Consider the following 17,973-nt stretch of genomic DNA (forward strand, 5'->3'; position numbering starts at 1 on the left):
AAATTTAATTATAACAAGTCTATTATAACCGCAAACGTTATAATTTTCACCAGTGAAGAACATTAATATATATATCACAGTGAAAAGAAGTGGGGCTTTTAAAGGGAAAAAAACAAACTTGCTCCCATAATGTTTTTTGCATTCTGTTTCCAGGAGATGGGCACGGTAGAACTAGCCCGTCAATGTTCGAATTTGACCTGCGGCAAAGATCTTGAAAAATAACCCGATTCATTTATCGCAGATCAGTAGGCCCGGGTTAATGTCAAGATCTAGATATGCCCTCTGAATTTCATTCGTGTATTGGGGTACACAGTACACTTTTCCTCGAATAGCAGATTCGAGCCACGGCTGAACAATGACTGCATCATCACTGCATGGCTTCCTAGTATAGTAGTATTCATGCTTTCCACACTTTAAATTTAATTTTTACTTTTTAAAGATATATATAGGCCTATATCTTTTTCTCTATAATATTTATAAGATCTATAAATGTTAAACACCTAACAGGAAAAATAATTTTGCAATACTATTGTAGTGTCAAATCAGCAGCGTCGATCAATCGACAGTCCGGATAACCCAGACACACCCCGGGTGAGCGATGAAAACTGTACGTGGTTTCAGAATGATACCAAGCATGAAATTATTGGTGCTGTCAGTCAATAACTTAATGTTATCTTTTAATGTTTCTTTTACTGTTCGTTACACTCTTAATACCCTCGCCGATCCACTGTGGGGACAGACCGCCAGCTGGCGATATAGAGAGCGCGAACAAATAAGTTTTTTTTTTTTGTTTTTTTTTTTTGGGAAGGGGGGGGGGGCACCAATGATAAAAGTTTTTAAAACACTCCCGTACACTTGGAAGAATTTAAGTCATTCATTGGTTAACATGCATGACGCGTAGGACGTATTCATCTTTTTGAAGTAACGTCTTTATATATATATATATATATATATATATATATATATATATATATATATATATATATATATATATATATATATATATATATATAATATATATATATAACTCCTTTTGTCTCGAAAGGCAATGGATGCGCCCAAATGAGTCACTGGTTTTGGTTTAATCTTGAGACGGGGCAGAATCTGGTGTGGCTAATCAAGCCAATTCTAGAACGGCAGACTTTGCCACAATTCATACATGTGTATGCCTCTGATTCAGGGCTAGCGGACAGGGCAGCTTTCTTTTTTTATCCCTCTTGATTAAGGCCGCTTCAATTCTTTTGTTCTCAGCGAGGGTTGTCCCAGCACGCACAGTCTGTCTCCATGCACTCCGGTCTTTGGCTATGTTTTCCCACATACTTTCGCTGATGCCTGTGGCTCTCATGTCTCGCTTGCAGACATCTCTGTTAGTATGTATGTGTGTGTGAGTGTAAAACGTTTTTCCTAAACCAAATGTTGCTTTTGGTAAGCCAGAAGATGATTAACAATTTTTAAAAAAAGCTGGTGGCATATCACCATTTATGTCCTTCATGCAACTGAGGTACTGCCATATGTATTGAATTACAATGCATTCCTTTGATCATATCAATAAGGTTGAAAGAGGCGCGAGCAACAGCACAAAAAAAAAATGGGTAAACAGGAATGTTTCCCAAAGAAACCGGAGACCTACATCTGCCCTGGTGATGTTGCAAAGTAACGTTATGCTGCGAGAATTATTCGTCTCTGGGCGCATCTATTATTATAGTTCTCAGAAGAGAATCCAATTATATCTGTCTACTATATATATCATGGGCGTAGCCATGGGGTGGGGGGGGGGTTTGATCTCACCCCCCGAAATACCCCCCCCCCTCGCGGAATTCTTTGTTTTTTTAAATTTATTTTTGCTTTAATTTTGCTTATTATAAGTTGGATTTTAATTTTATAACCACCACTTGCACCACCAGAGCCAAAGGTGTGTGTGTGGGGGGGGGGGATGAGTTTAACCCTCCCCTTCTGGGTTTTGAGGTTAAAACAACCTCTTCAATAAACAAAAATAAAGCAAACGACAGTCACCAAATTCCATGAGCGGGGGAGGGGTGAGTTTTAAAAAAGTTTTTTTTTTAGGTTAAAAACCCCCTCTTCAATATAAAACTAAAGCAAACAATTAAGTCACCAGATTCTATGAGCGTAGCCAAGAGGGATTTTGAGTTAAAAAAACAACATCTAGAGGGTTTTGACTTTGAAACCCATTCCAGCTGGTTTTGAAGTTAAAACCCCCTCTTCAATATAAAAATAATAAAGCCACTTACATCACCAAATTCTATGAACGTAGCCAGATAGAGGGGCTTTCAGTTTAAAACCCCCCACAGAGGGTTGTGAGTTAAAACCCCCCACTCCAGTGGGTTTTGATGTCTAAACCTCCCTCTTCAATATTACACTAAAGTAAACTATAGGGGTTTCGAGTTATATCCCCCAAAGGGTTTTGAGTTTAAATAAAACTTTAACAGATGGTTTTGACTTAATTAAAAGTCCCCTTTTTGTTAAAAAATCCAAAGCAAACTACAATGACCAAATTTCATTATGAGGGTATGCAAGATGGGGTTTAAGGTCAACCCCCACCCCCTTTCCAGCAAAAGGAAAATAAAAGCTAGAAGTTCAAAATTTCATGAGCATATAGCCAAAATGTGTTTTTTTTTCTTTTCCCCTCCCACCTCCAATTAAAAAAAAAAAAAAAAACGATAGTTACTATTTTCTACCAGTCGTTTTTAACCAACAATTTTGTATAAAAGAGAAGCAGGATAATGCACTGTAGTTACCCCAGAATTTGCATTTTGTTTTAAATTCCAGAAATAATGTTCACATAGCGCTCCCCCAGACCCCCTTTTTAAATCTGGAAAGCCCGGTGTCTACCTGTCTCTCCACTAACTAATGAGTCTATTATATAGGGCATAACCTTAATCCTAGGCCCATATATGTGGCTTCCCCACCCCCCATACCCGACTCCCTAAACAAAATCATGGCTACGCCATTGATATATATATATATTATTATTATACATGGGCATAGCCGGGGTGGGGGTGGGGATTTTTTGCTACGATTTTGTTTATTTTAGGTGAGATTTAATACTAAACCATCATTTGCCCTTCACAACCAAGGGGTTTTTGAGTGTAAAGCCCCCCCTACCAGGGGGTTTTGAGTTTACCCACCCCTCCCCTTCTTTCAGTAGGGTTTAATGCTAAAAAATACCTCTTCAATGTGAAAAAAAAAAAGAAAATTATGCACTTTAAATGTTATATGCTTAGCTAAATTAGTTTTGACTCAGTTTTGAGTTTAAACCCCCTTCAGCGATGTTTGAAGGTAAAAAATACCTCTTTAATATTAAAAACAAAGCAGTTATACACTCAAAATTCTATGAGTGTTGTCAAATGTGTTTTGAGTTTAAACTCCCATCCAGTGAAGTTTGAAGCTAAAAAAATACCTCTTCAATATAAAAAAAAAAGGAAATTACACACTCTAAAATCTTTGAGCGTAGCCAAATGGGTTTTGAGTTTAAACCCCCGCCAGCGGGATTCGAAGCTAATAAATGCAGTGTAAGAAAAAAAAAAAGTTTATAACCTCTTCAGATGGTTTGAAGTTTAAGATCCTTCTACAATGCATTTTGAGGTGGAAAACCTCTATCTTTAATATTATTCTAAAGCAAACTACAATTACTAAATTCTATTACCGTAGCTAAATGGGGTTTTGAATTTAAACAAAAAAAAAAAAAAACAGATTTTTTAGTTTAAAACCCTCAACAGATGATTTTGACGTTAACACTTCTCATTTCGATATAAAATCTAAAGCAAATTACAGTCACTTAATTCCACATTAATTACACATTTTTACCAGTGGCAGGGCTCCCTTAATAAACTGCAGTGAATAGTCATCTGCCGAAATTGAAAAACACTAAATGTGGCTAAGACAGATTTTAGGAGTCAGTTATAGAGATCGGGTTTAAATCAAGGAAATCCTATGCCGAACTGGGAGTCGACCCTTTAGTAAGATTGTGAGAGAGCAACGCATAAGGTTTGCGGGACATGTTCTCCGACAAAATGAATTACGCATAAGAAGAGTTGCAATGATATCCTAGTACAACTTGACGCCACTCATTCATTGAGGTCCTCGTGGCAGGTGGGAAGAGGCTTCAGACATTACCAGTGACAGATTTTTATGGAAACAGCTTGACGTCAAATGCTCCGAACGGCGCGGTAGGGTCTAAGTCAGTAAGAATAGCACATTAGGTTTTTGAAATAAAACTTTTTAATAGCTGGAAAATACACTGTAGATACCTCAGAATATGCATTTTGTTGGCTTTCAATATCAGAAATAGTGCTTGGCCCCGCGCTGGGGAACTCCTAGCGCTCCCCCAGACCCCCTTGCTAGTATTGGCGGGGAATCTACAATTTTTCCACTAACTACAGGAAGAACCTATTCTAGGGCACAATAAACGTCTTCCGAAAGAATGAAGGGTCAGAATGCAATAAAGATTATGTACACACACACACATACATATTTTAAAAAAATTTCGCGGGGGCGGGGGGGGGGGAGAAAAAAATCCCCCCCAACCCCCCCCTCCCGAAAAAAAATCCTGGCTACGCCCATGGATCTAGATCTATATATATGTATATATATATATGTGTCTATGGTTATGACATGGATAAGGTCAAATCTCTAATGTTTGGAGATTTTGTTTCTAAGGCCATAGTTTAAGGCCATAAAGGGACGTCAATCCAATGTCAAATTAGGTGGTTTTTTTTTATTATTATATACTAGATCTAGATCTACACTAAACATAACATAGAATCTAGACTAAAGAGTGACGGTGAGTAACTAAGTCATATAGGAGTCTAGACCATGATAGTACATTGACACATCAGCACATAGGTTTATAATATTTATTTTATATTATAAAATAATAATAAATTAATAATTATTAGATCTATAATTATACAATTAGTATTAGTAGATCTGCTATATAATTTATCTATTTATTCTAAGTAATTTTAAATTTATTATAGATTAAAATTAATACAATAGATCTCTATATTCTATATCTAGATCTAGTTATTTTAGTAGAGTCTACTACTGAGTTAGTACTAGAGTGTCTAGAGTAGTGACAGTGACTAAGTCAGTAACTTGAGTAAGTGTACTCACCTGTACTGTGTTACAGTCACACTAGTCACAATGTGTAGTAATAAATTTATAATAATATAATAATACTAATAGTCACTAGTGACAAAGAGTGATCATAGACTGATAGAGTCATCAGTCATAGTGTAACTGTAAACTATCGTCTATTACTAGATCTAGTATTAATAATATTAGTAATTAATATTATTATTATATTTATATATTATATATACGTAATAACAGTAATTAATAAAAGTGGGCCTTGGCATAATCTGCATATCATCATCTTATCATTCATTCATTGTCATTATGATATGATTATGCCAATTATGCTATATATTCAATATGTTCAGTTCTAGTATATTATCATATGCTATAGTCATAGATCTAATAAACTAGATTATTCTAGATCTATGTTACTTGTATGTATATCTAAAATCTAATACCGGTAGATTCATTTATTTAATCATAATTTTTAATTTAATGTAATATAGTCTTATAGATCTATATCTTCACCTTGCCTTAGTCTGTAGGACCGTTGGGGCACCACACAAGATTCATCAACTGTTCTTCTCCATCTCTGTCTTTTGCCTTGGATTAGAACCTCTTACAATGGCTTGCCTGTTCTTTTATGTTGTCTTCCCATCGCTTTCTCTGTCTGCCTCTTCTTCTTTTTCATGGTTCTGTTCCCTGAAGGAAGATCTTTGCAAGCCTTGAAGGTCCTGTAATATGGCCATAGAATTTTAGTTTCCATTTTATTTTACAATAGTTAGTAGGTCATCGTGGAGTCCAATCAGTGTAGTAACCCTGTCCTAATGATTGACTCTAATCTCTTTTGTTTGTGAAGCGGTGTTTAAAAGTGATACCTAGGATCCTTCTGTCACACCTCAATTCCATTGCTAGGATCCTCCTATCTAGCTCTGCAGTCAGCATCCAAGACTTGCTAGCATATAAGAATGTTGGCTATGATCAGGGAGCATATCAGTCTGACTTTGGTGTTGAGGGCTATGCCTTTGTCTTTCCGTATTATTTTAAGTTTTGAAAGTGCTGCTGTGGATTGTGCAATTCTGGCCAGTTGTTGGGGTTTGGTTCCCTCATTTGAGACGATAGCTCCTAGTTATTTAAAACTACTGACACTTGTCAGCTTTTCACATCCTATTGGATAGCCAACAGGATCTAGATCTAAATGTTAAAAATGTATTGGTACTTTTTTTTTTAATGAGATACTCTAATCAATATTCTGCGGGTATCTAGATTCTAAACACTTTATATTTCGATCTATGATATATATATATCATTATCATCAATTGAGACATTTATGATATTACACATGATTGACAATCATCATAGATGATACAAACTGTCAGTATCAATCTTGAATCTGAGTATACTCTACTCATGTTACTTGATCTCCATTCTAGATTCTAAGATTATTAGATAAGATGATCAAAAGATTCTATTTCTACTCTTTTCTAGATTGTATAGTCAAGTCTATAGAATCTATTAGTCTAGATTATGTCTACTCAAAAGTTACTTCAATCATGTAGGATTTTAAGAGGGCACATATTTCCACTTCAAGGGGCACTTACTAAAGAACCAATACACATGCTGGTAAGGGACTTAGTTATTTGCTTGATGATAAACTCCTTTGATTTTTCAAATTTGAGCCTTGACATATTTAAATTCTGCATTAAAAAGTTGTATTAGTAAACATTATACACTTTTTACAAATCTTATATCAACTCTGTCTTTCTGTCTGTCCACAGTCTGGTAAAAAGTTGTTATTTCTCCCAAACCCAATGTATGATCGAGCTGAAATTTTTGCAAATATTTCTTTGACCTGACAACACAAGAATGAATAAAAAAAATTAACCAATTAGTTAATTAACTATTGGTAATTAATTCTTTTGTTTGGTATTTTGAACAAGGGAAAGAAATTGTACTTGACTGAAGTGGTGGTATTTAATCCCTTTATAGGTCGTTGTCCAAGGCTTTGTGAACACAAACATGAAATAAAAACAATAGGTTACAATACAATCTTCCATGTTCCAACGCTCTTCGCTAACAGAGTGGTTACCATATTGGCTTGAGAAGGCTTTAACCCACAGGTTTGAATTCAAGTTGTTCATATTTTTTTTTATAAATACATTTAAAAAAACAATCACTCAGATACCCCATTCTTTCTCTCACACCCCTTTCCAACTGGTCCAGACAAGTGATAGGATCATAGCATATTGAGAACGCTAAAAGCATGAAATCATGCTAAGCAAAAACAATTGGTAAAATAAATTAAAATATTTCTAATCGCACAGATTTATTATTGTTAGTCTAGATCTAATACAAATTTAATTACATGACTGATCCAAACTAATTGATACACTTAATATAAGCTTTTTTTTTTTTTTTAAAGTATTTTTTTGAATTTTTTATTTATATAATGCCTAGAAACGTTTTTACTTTTTTAATTTATTAAATTAGACAGTAAATTATTCACATCTAAAAAAAAAATACACTGAATCAACTCTTAACCTTACAATAAAGGCTTTATTCCAATAAAACATGAGGGATATGTAACACACTAGCACAGTACTAGATGGGTCACAACCATCCGACTACAAAATGAAAACAAAAACGATTACAAATACTAGTATGATTACTCCATTCACCCCTCCTTTATTTTTTTCTGGGTCTTAGCTTATACCCATGCATAGGAAAGGAGGGATTCAGATATACCTTAGGCATAGACTGTTCACCTCCTAAGTTGTAATTGTCCTGTGGGGGGCTCTGAGTCAGCATTGGCTTCTGGCATTTGGTGTCACCCCTGTGAATCACTGATAGCTATGGCTGGTTCTACCTCATTAGGCAAGAATTTGTGAGTCATAGATCACTTTTGGCAAATAGTGACTCCTCAATAGGAGTCACCGATAGCTTCAGGCAGATTGCAGCTCTCTGATTTGAGATAGTCATTCATGGAGCTTTCCTTTGGCGCCAGGTGCCTAAGTGACACTGTCTATTCCCTGTCATTTGGAAATTGTATATGGGCATAATGCAGGTTGCAATTAATTAGTTCAACCTCCTGCACCAATAGGTCAAATTTTGAAGATTTTATATGTGGTTTTAGGAATACTTTCCCTGTGTTCTTTATCCAACTAGGCAAAGATGTTCCTTTTGGCAATTTTCTATTAATCTGAAGATCTGTTCATGTGGAGTTTCATTAGTAGATGTACACAGCAATGATTGAATTGAATAAAATGCCTGAGGCATTCCCACTGTAATAGTTCCAGCATCCCTGTGTCCAGTGCTAATATAGAGCCTGCCACAATGTCTTATTCAGCCTTTCTACCTGTCCATTTCTTCTCTGGTTATATATAATGGAGTTGTCCTGTTTTGCCTGGATTAGAGGGGATGTAACTAATTGTTCCAAAGAGGAAAAATAATTCATTGAAGCACTTTGTCACTGTTTTTGAGCTCATATCAGGGTAGGAAAAAGCAAATCTATCATTGTCAATAAGCATGTTTCAAGTACTTGATGGCATTGGAACTTTCAAGTCAATACTTATTCTTTCAAACGGCTGTGTGGCTTCTTAAAGATAACCTGTAGATTTTTTTTATAAAATGGTGATGTGATCCATTTGCAAGTATGTTATTGTTTAATGGTCTGCTTAACAATGTCTACTGAGAAAGGTAAGTTCTTAGAGGACATATAGTGTAGAAGTCTAGTAACACCTGGATGACAGAGATATTTATGATAAGTTTTAAGGCTACTCTGCTTTGTCATGTTTGTCTACTAAACAAAGTGTCTACTGCTGTTTTGGCATTACCAGGTCTGTACGAAGTATCAAATTTGATGCCATCTTTGTATTGTGTCATTTTGAATTTTTCTAAGTCCTTAAATATAAATGAGATAGGTCACTGGTAAGGGTAAAATGATTACCACACAAACAATTTCCAAAAGGGAATATATAATTTCAACTATTGCAGTGGCTTCCTTTTCAGATTGATGCTTTTCACTAAATGAAAGTGTCCTAGAGAAGAAGGTATGCAGTTCAAGTAATCCATCTATAACCAAAACAATAGTTAAAGATTTAATAGAAGATCACTGTGACATAATGGGGAACTAACTATTTTGTGATTACTTGTATAGTTAGGAGTGATTCCCCTTATGTAGTTTATAAAAAAAAGCCCTTGCAAACTGTGCTTAGTTGCCACTTGCTCCTGAGTTACCAGCTTGACCACTTGACCTGTGTTGTGGATGGCTGCCGGTCGTGCGGTTTGCGCGCTGGACTGTCGTTCAGATTTGTCGATGGTCCAGGGTTCAAACCCTGCCCGCTCCCATCCCCCGTCGTCCTGCGGGAGGTTTGGACTAGGAAGTAATTATCTTCAACTCTGAAGGAACATCCGAAACATGTAAAACAAACATTATATAGTATTTTTTTCTGTTAGTGGTCGTGTGTCATGGGGTACTTGGAGAACTGTGCCCTGCTCTTGAGATCTTTGGGCTAAGTATATTTTTAGTATCATTGTATTTTGTGTAATGTATAATTATTAGTAGATATAGCCTCAAATGATTTCCTGGCAGTATATTTTTACCCTAATGTTCTGCATCCTGGGGTAGTCCCAAACGTGAACTTTTTCTGAGGGATTCAACCTATATTGAATCATCAGATGGACTCTACATATTTTTATAGCCTTGTCTCTGAGGGATTCAACCTGTATTGAATCATCAGGTGGGCTTTACCAAACAGATGTCTATAGGTGGGATTCTATGAAGCTTGTATGCTCTTAGGTTTCCCTGAACCCTATAGTTCATCATGACCCTTTTGTTGTTTTTTTTTGTTGCTAAATGTGGCTAGTGTCAGCCTGAAGCTTGTAACCCCAGAATGGTCAAAAGTGGTCATGTGTTGACCTGAGGCCTGTGACCTTTATTTTTGATAACCAGAATGTGACGATAATGTAACATATGACTAGGGCTGTGTGCCATACTATTTTTGAGTATCTTTTGTTTACTTTTGTTGTGTCGGCCTGTGAATTGATGGCCACTATTTACACATTTATTTTACTCATGTAAAGTCTTTTCTTGCATACATTAGTTGAAATTTATACCTGGATGTTATACCTAATAACCTAGGCAGTACAAGAAGGGACCAGTACACCTCTGGACGAAAGTGCCAGCACATTTTTAACACTGATCTGTTGATCTAAATACCTGAATCTAGCTATAATTCTAATTGAATATTGTTACCAATCTCACTATGCAGGCTCTCTGCAAACTGCACCATACACCACCAACGTAAAGAACTTGACAACTCAGGGCTACAGAGTAATGTAACACTTTAATAGTTGAATAAATAACAGCCAATACTGTACAATTGGCAACACGTACACTGTACAAATATCTCTCCGATAACACCATACCGCCGTATCAACTCTTGCACTGGCCTCTCCGTCTCGTTCCGGGCTTGCACTGGGTTCAACAGTTCAGGACTGACTTCACACACTGGGCTCATTGTGGCGGTCTCAATCACAGACCGAGATCAAGACGCCCGTCGTCTCAACTGTACTTTACAGTACTCCGCACTGAACCGTCGTAATGCTCCGTACAGAACCACACCGTTGAACTGTGCTGTAGTCGACCGTGTTCTGAACCCCTGCCGTGAACTTCCTTTCTGAACCTTCTCTCGTGAACCGACTTGACTGTGACACCTCCGCTCTTTATATAGGGTCCCTACTGGCCTTCTAGAACCGGACGGAACATTGCTCGACGTTTCTAGCTTCGTCACATGACTACATCCCTCGTGACGCTCCTGAGCTCTGTTCACGACGGCGATCCTTCCCAAACTGTCCTGTTGACACTCGACTCGGCTGACCGTCATAACTCGTCTCGGTTGACCGCTCATCTAGCGCTGGCCTGGGGCGATTTGCGTCGGCTTACTACACTCACACCACTACCCCCATCTGTGCCACCACCAGGTTTATAACAGTATTTTAGCTATACCCGCTAATAGGTAAATTATTTGATCAAAATTTTGTTATATTGAGTGGGGTACTCTTTTAGAATCAATCCCCATTAATATGTAATATGGGGTACTCTTACAAGCAACCTCATTTCATTTGTAACAATCACCAACAGAAACATCTTTGTCTACTTGGCTACAGGACCCATTGGTGCTGGAGGTTGAACCAATTAATTGCAACCTGCATTATGCCCATATATTATTTCCAAATGACCAGGAAGAGACAGTGTCACTTAGGCAAAAGTTGAAAAGATTGTTTATGACTGTCTAGGTGAGAAAATAATAGCAAAGTAAAGTTCAGACTATGTGGTCTATAGGGCAAATGATGTTAAGGTCATCTGTTTCTTTGGTCAATGATTAATGAGCAGGATGTCATGTGGCCTGCACAAAGACCAACTGCCTTTACCTTCCCCAAATAAAATTAGGTACCCATTAGAGTTGGGTGGTCTCAGGGGCTCCCCCAAAAAAGTTCAAATCCCAGTCTTCACAAAATTGAAACCCAGGATCCCAGGTTCAGAAGCCAAGTGCTTAACCACACAGCCACTGTGCCTCATAGCCCATAGTGGTTTATAGAAGTTGCTTTTGAGCACAGTTTTCAAATTTAGGGTTTAGTATTAGGGACTTTCGCTGGAAAAAGTCAAGTTAATTAGAGTTTATAAACAATTTGGTATTGTAAACAATGCCTGTTTGCAAGTATGGTGTACTTTATCAAGAACTTGATAACAGCTCTTGATGGGTATACATCTAGGTTGATTCTTACTGATGCAATTTAACTAATAGTAATGTATAAAGCTTATATCAAAGATGATGATGAGTTAAAGAATATAACAATCAATAATTATATAAATTATGAACTTCAGACACAAATTTGTATTTGAAAATAAATATTTAATTAATATCTCTAGTTACGTTTAATATGACAGTATAATTAGCTATAATAATATTATAAAATTTTCTATTTAACTCGTGCGATTTCTGAAAAATAATTTAGTAATACATTGATACTTGGATACGTATAACAGATCATGGTGGAATCTTTCTCACTTTTGTCTCTCTCTCTTGTCTCTTCACGGATCCTGAGCTCAACTTCATTGTCTGCGCAGTACTGGTGTGATATTTACTTGTGTAGCAGGCAATGGTTACACAGTACCTATCTACCATCTCTGACCGCCACTTAAATTATAATTAAATATAGCACTATTTGTCTATTTAAGCTATGTGCTACATGCTAACATGTCTTAAAATAAATAGATGAATAATAAATAATATTGTATTACCCTGTGTTCTTAAAAATGTGCACATTTTTAAGAACACAGGGTAAGACAATATTATTTATTATTGCGCATGCTCCATTGGCTTCCCGTGAAAGCGAGAATCGATTACAAGGTCGCCACACTTTGTCATCAGTGTATATATAACAATGAGATGCCCCTGTACCTTAGAGAACTGATTACTCCATATGTCCCCCAGAGAGCCCTGCGCTCAATGAACGCTTTTAGTGGTGCCACGTTTCTCCCTCAAAAGCTACGGTCTGCGGGCTTTTTCAGTGCACGGACCAAAGGTTTGGAACTCACTCCCCATTGATCTCAGACAGACAACAAGCTATACCACTTTTAAGAAGAACATTAAGACCTACTTGTTTAAAACTTTTTTAGATTAGTTGTTTTATATGTATAGTCGTGTTTGTAATGTTATTACAGCGCCTTGAGCCTACATTTTGTTTGTTAACAGCGCTTTATAAATAAAATTATTATTATTATTATTACTTATAAAGCTGTCTCTAGTCACTCACAAAAACAACTGGTACTTGACTTCTTCTAACATTGGTGTGGTCCAACATCAAGCTGTGTTTATGTCTCCCTTTTAGCTCTAACTGTTTCTGTCTTTGTAGTCCCTAAAGTTATGTCTAATTCATTCTTTAATTATCATGTTATCACCCAGACTGCTCTCACAATATTTTCCCTAATAAACCTTAAGCTTTGCTACATGTCCCACTGATATTCATGTGCCCAATTGCCTGTAAAAATGATAGCTCGATCAGTGATAGACCGTACTATCATGCTTAAGCAAATTAAATAAATATTCAGCCTTATACCTGTGACATCGTCCCGCTCCCTCTTGACTGTTTTAAGGGATCTACTAAAACAGTCACACATAAGAACATAAACAACAAAGTAAAACTTTTAAACATCAATAAAAGTTTCCATAAGCACAACAAAGTACACATGCTCAAAGTGATTGTAAAACAAAGTGTATCAATAAAGTAAATTTGAAATAGAAATCATTGGCATACAATTTCACTGATGAACATTTCTAAAGTGTGTGTTAAGATAGAGAAATACAACTGGGGAATAAATGTAATGTAATGTAACCAATATCTTTGATTATGTTTGGTGTGAATAGGATTCAAAATAGAGTTTTGAAATATCTAAATCAGTAGCAAAGAAATAAAATGTTACCACTAAGCTGAAATATGCATTGTACCATGTTTAAATCTTTTATGTTTACATTTATCTTAATGATTTGAAATAGGTTTATACGACCCATATACTAATTTGTTTAATGGAGGAATAGTGCATGCAACTATCTTTCGCTTCTCTGCACGATTGCCATCTGGTCTGCAGGGGATTTTAATCATAAGGCATAATATTATTTTAGAAGTTCATAATATAAACTTCAGTAGAAACTTCTAGTGTATTAATGAACTAGTGTATATATAGATGTCTGCTAGTTCAATTCATTCATATTATTTTTGTGTTTCAATCTTGTTCTAGAGAAGATGTTTGAGTGATCCATCAGACAGTTCTAAGTTCTACACTCCTGAAGATTTGAGCCCTCCAATCCCTCCCTATCAACAAAGATATGGGGAGACATTAGAACTCAAACGTGCAAGACTTCTCTATCAGAGTAGAAAGAGGGGAATGTTGGAAAATGGATTGTTATTAAGGTTTGTTAAATAGAGTTCCTAACTTCTGGTTATGTTGTCAGAAACTTTCAAAAATTGAGTATAGTACTGACTTTTATTCCATTAATGTTACTCAGTGCTTTAGTTGTCTAAAACTAAAATTTAGCAAATTAATTAGCTTTAAAAAAAAATTTTTCAGCACTTTTGCTAAACAGCATTTAAATACATTAACTGAAGATCAACTGTCTTCTTATGATAAACTTATCAACCAACCTTCAAATGATTGGGACATCTATTATTGGGTTACAGGTGAGTGTCTTATTGTGCCTTGCACAAGTAGATTTTTTTAATGTGAAATGTCAATTTTCCAGTTTTACTTAATGTCCTGACTAAAAGCTAAACTCAAATCTTTTATTGAATAATCAATAAACAAAATGAATTGAAACACAATCAAATCATAATTATTTTTATTCATACAGAATTCAAGAATAAAATCTAGATTTAAGAAAAAGATGAGTTATTGACAAATAAAAACCTTGTACAGAAAGAATAATATAAATTTCTTTATTCTTATTGTTGTAAGTTATTTAGAAGAGGGAAGAGATTGCATGGTAAAGACCAAAATGTTGAGTTTATCTCGGCAATGTCTCACTGCAGACTGTTTAAGACATTCATGATCTCTGTACAAGACACTTGGTGGTGTGATTTACAAGTTTTACTCCTGATGTAGTGCATATGTATTTAAAGCTGTGATGACATCAGACAGATAGAATAAAACTTAGCTTTTGTAGATTTGTTAACATTTTAATAAAATAAATCCCACACACCTACCCCTTTGTAGACACTGTGCCCACCCTTATGAAACCGTAAACCATTTCCTCTTTGAATGAGCCTTCCTAATCCACCTTAGGCAGACTCTACTACCACTCCAGCCCAACATAACCAACTCTCTGTACAGCAGTTTCCTTTATTACCAGGAGATTTTTCAAACAAGAATTGTAGATCTTTATATGTTAACAATTTTGAGTTTCCTTCTTTATTATTGTAATGTGGATTGTTAAAAAATCTTACATTTATCTATGTTTAATGGCTACACACTACATTGGCAATACCATGGAACTTGTTTTACATGTTTTAGATGCTCCTTCAGAATTGAAGATTATTACATCCTAGCCCAAACCTCCTTCAAGACTGCAGGGGATGGTGGTGGGCAGGTTTCGAACCTGGGACCATTGAGATGACTCCCAAATGGAGTGATGAAAGATGCTACAGACTGCTTGCCTCTGCCTTTATTTTTCACCATTTTGTGGTTTCATCTTTTTTGGATTTGTGTTTGTGATGAAAGCCATGTTCTAGTCCCCAAACACTTTCTCCATTGACCATTGTTTGAGAATACTGGGAGGTTTCAATGTTGTTTTACTGTGCTTGTTGTGAACTGTGTGTGTGTGTTGGCTGTGGAATCCTTTATTACATTTTATCAGTTGATGTTTCTAAGGCTTACAATTTAATTGATTTAGAGATTTGTTTTTGATCCATCTAAGTTTTCTCCTTGGCTCTGATGTTTTTTATTATTTTCAGAAAGATGTTTTTCCCTTTCAGATCAATGGGGGGTTTTATGTACCCACATATTTTAGTATATTATTGTTATAAATGTTTACTTGGGGTTGAAGACTAAATTTTCTAGATATCTATTTTTCTAGGAAATATAAAATAAAAATATTTAAAAAAAAATAACACTTTTGAAGCTGTAATTATTTAGTCAATATGTAGATTTTTGTAAATTTATAATTAAAAGTTCCAGTAGCTTTTTGGAGATGTGGTTTATGATTTTAATGCAGGTGAATTCTGATTTGAATTTCATGATTTGTAAGATGACTTTAAGTTGACAGAGCTCTAATAGTCACCTGACATTTTTTGTAAAAGTGACGAATGCTTGGGGTAGGTTGTGAACACAACACTATGATCAAATTTATCTGGTGCTGCCAACAATTTCTCACTGGATCATTAAGTTAACTATTTTTTGTTGCTTGAATATTATTTCACAGGTGTTAAAGAAATACCAGAAGAATACAGATCTGATGTCATGGATTTATTAAAAAATCATGCCAAAAATAGCACAAAAGAATCCAGGATTAAGCAGCCTGATTTATAAAGTAGACACAGGATTTAAATGAACTTGTCCTGCCATTTGCAAGTATTCTGACATTTGAAACCAGCTGATTTCATTCACACTACATGAGTTTAAGATTTCAGTTGAACAAATTTTGTTTTTATGTGCACAATAGTTTCATTTAGTTTAAACTCTTTTATTAAGAAACTGAACAATTTGATTTCTTATTACACTAGAACTTTGTTAGTCAATCAGAAATAAAACATGATTATTTGTCCCTGAATTGTCTACTTTATTTTTGTTTATCCTTTGACTGTAAATATAATAAGTTCATACACTAAGTAGCTCTAGCTCGAGGCCTTACATTGAAATAGCTTGTTGTTTTAATGCAATGTTCAGTGTAAAATAAATTAAAATGCTAACTATATGATGTACTGTTAAGAGAATAAACATGTCAACATCCTATAAATAGAATAGGACAGTACAGTTTTGTCATTATGACAAGCAATTTAACACCAGTTTTAAGTTAAGCAAATTTACACCATCAAACCAAGCATCACAACATTATAATTTATGTTACCAGATAAAATCTAGGCACTATGAGAAATAGAAAAAAACAACTTTGAATTACAGTGTATGACTTTGATAGATTGTTTTACCAATTGTAATGATTTTAACTATAAAGACCAACAAAAAATGTTAAAAACAATTATGTTTCCAGTAAATTGAAGTGAGTTATATTAGGGTACTGAATTACTAGATAGATAAAAATGAACTATTAAATAATGACAGTAGCAATATATAAATTAAAATATAAGTTTTGTTTTAAATAGACAATAAAGTTTCATTAATACTATTCTTATTAAATGTAATTTTTAAAAAAAAGGAAGTAATAGTTATATAATAACAGTTAAATATAAGACGAACAAGTAAAAAAGAGCATCGCCATTGGCTTTAGCCAATACACATTCCCATAACAAGTGGAACATATAAAGGGTCAAATTCAGAAGCTTGGACCATAACCACCCAAAATCATCATAACTTGACATAATGTGGGCCAGTATTGGAGGTGGGCGGAAAAGGTTTGAGTGCTGGGACTTAGCTAGATAAGCCAGGAGCAAGAGAGGCATGCTGACTGGCAATTCAGGTTTGATCAAGCTATTAGAGCAACTGCAAGCTTGTTTTTTTTCCCCCAAGGGAAACCAATGGTAAGAATGAGTGGAGAAATGTTTGAAAGACTTAATAGAAATGAAAAGCGTTTGCACAGATTGTACAGGTTACAATTCTGAAGGAGTTACTTTATATAAGCCATGATAAGCATTTCTCAGCAGCACATAAGGAAAACAAGACTCCAGTTGGTCCATTGTCAAAAATGTAGACTCCTTCACAATCTAGCAAGATAAAAATGAAAAACTGATTGACATTTATCAAATGTATAAAACAATATATTTTTTTCTTATTTCATAATTATTAATGTCTTACAAAGTGTATTGTGATAATTTAAATGTTCATGTTTTAGAGATTTAAAGAGTTTTTCAAAATAATAAGTCAGTTTTTCCAGACAACCTATGTAATGCTGCATTGGTACTTGGAATAGAGTTCTTTTAAGTGTTTTCATTTATTTTTTTTTTAAATGTAATTCATTAGATTATGCTTTAGTATTTCTAACTTATTGCTTACTACTTGTTATTGCAACTTCACTTTTACTATTCTTTTTTGGAGTGTCTCTAAAAAAAAAGTATTTACACAAAATGCAGCTTTTAAAAATTACTTTTGTTCATTATGAAAAATTCACTGAACAACACTGACTGCCCTTTTTTAAAATATATAAATTA

The 17,973-nt window shown here is 35.0% G+C and overlaps 2 protein-coding genes across 7 annotated transcripts in view; one reads left to right on the forward strand and one right to left on the reverse strand.

The window, feature by feature from the left end:
* The first annotated feature begins 4,647 nt into the window (after nt 1-4,647).
* LOC106054807 (succinate dehydrogenase assembly factor 2, mitochondrial-like) lies at nt 4,648-16,416 on the forward strand. 3 transcript variants are annotated; one of them, XM_013210842.2, is made up of 5 exons: nt 4,648-4,801; nt 6,586-6,720; nt 13,898-14,070; nt 14,228-14,337; nt 16,074-16,416. In XM_013210842.2, the coding sequence occupies exons 2-5, from the start codon at nt 6,625-6,627 to the stop codon at nt 16,178-16,180; spliced, it is 486 nt and encodes a 161-aa protein (XP_013066296.1). In that variant the 5' UTR covers nt 4,648-4,801; nt 6,586-6,624; the 3' UTR covers nt 16,181-16,416. The 3 variants fall into 3 exon arrangements, with proteins under 3 accessions (XP_013066296.1, XP_013066298.1, XP_013066297.1); XM_013210844.2 differs by having other exon boundaries at nt 4,695-4,720; XM_013210843.2 differs by having other exon boundaries at nt 4,789-4,863.
* Nucleotides 16,103-17,973, reverse strand: part of LOC106054792 (nck-associated protein 1-like) — a 51,011-nt gene continuing 49,140 nt past the window's right edge. For all 4 annotated transcript variants that reach the window (XM_056044811.1, XM_056044810.1, XM_056044812.1 and 1 more), the window contains exon 35: nt 16,103-17,529. In XM_056044811.1, the coding sequence (XP_055900786.1) occupies nt 17,416-17,529 (114 nt within the window). In that variant the 3' untranslated portion in view covers nt 16,103-17,415. The remainder of the gene's footprint in view (nt 17,530-17,973) is intronic.

This window comes from Biomphalaria glabrata, chromosome 10 (genome assembly GCF_947242115.1).
Source record: "Biomphalaria glabrata chromosome 10, xgBioGlab47.1, whole genome shotgun sequence".
NCBI lineage: Eukaryota > Metazoa > Mollusca > Gastropoda > Planorbidae > Biomphalaria > Biomphalaria glabrata.

Coding starts and splice junctions, on each gene's coding strand:
- LOC106054807 (XM_013210842.2), top strand. CDS start 6,625: ATGTCTACTCAAAAGTTACTTCAATCATGTAGGATTTTAAGAGGGCAC. Junction 14,071..14,227: donor GAAAATGGATTGTTATTAAG/GTTTGTTAAATA, acceptor AAAATTTTTCAG/CACTTTTGCTAAACAGCATT. Junction 14,338..16,073: donor CATCTATTATTGGGTTACAG/GTGAGTGTCTTA, acceptor ATTATTTCACAG/GTGTTAAAGAAATACCAGAA.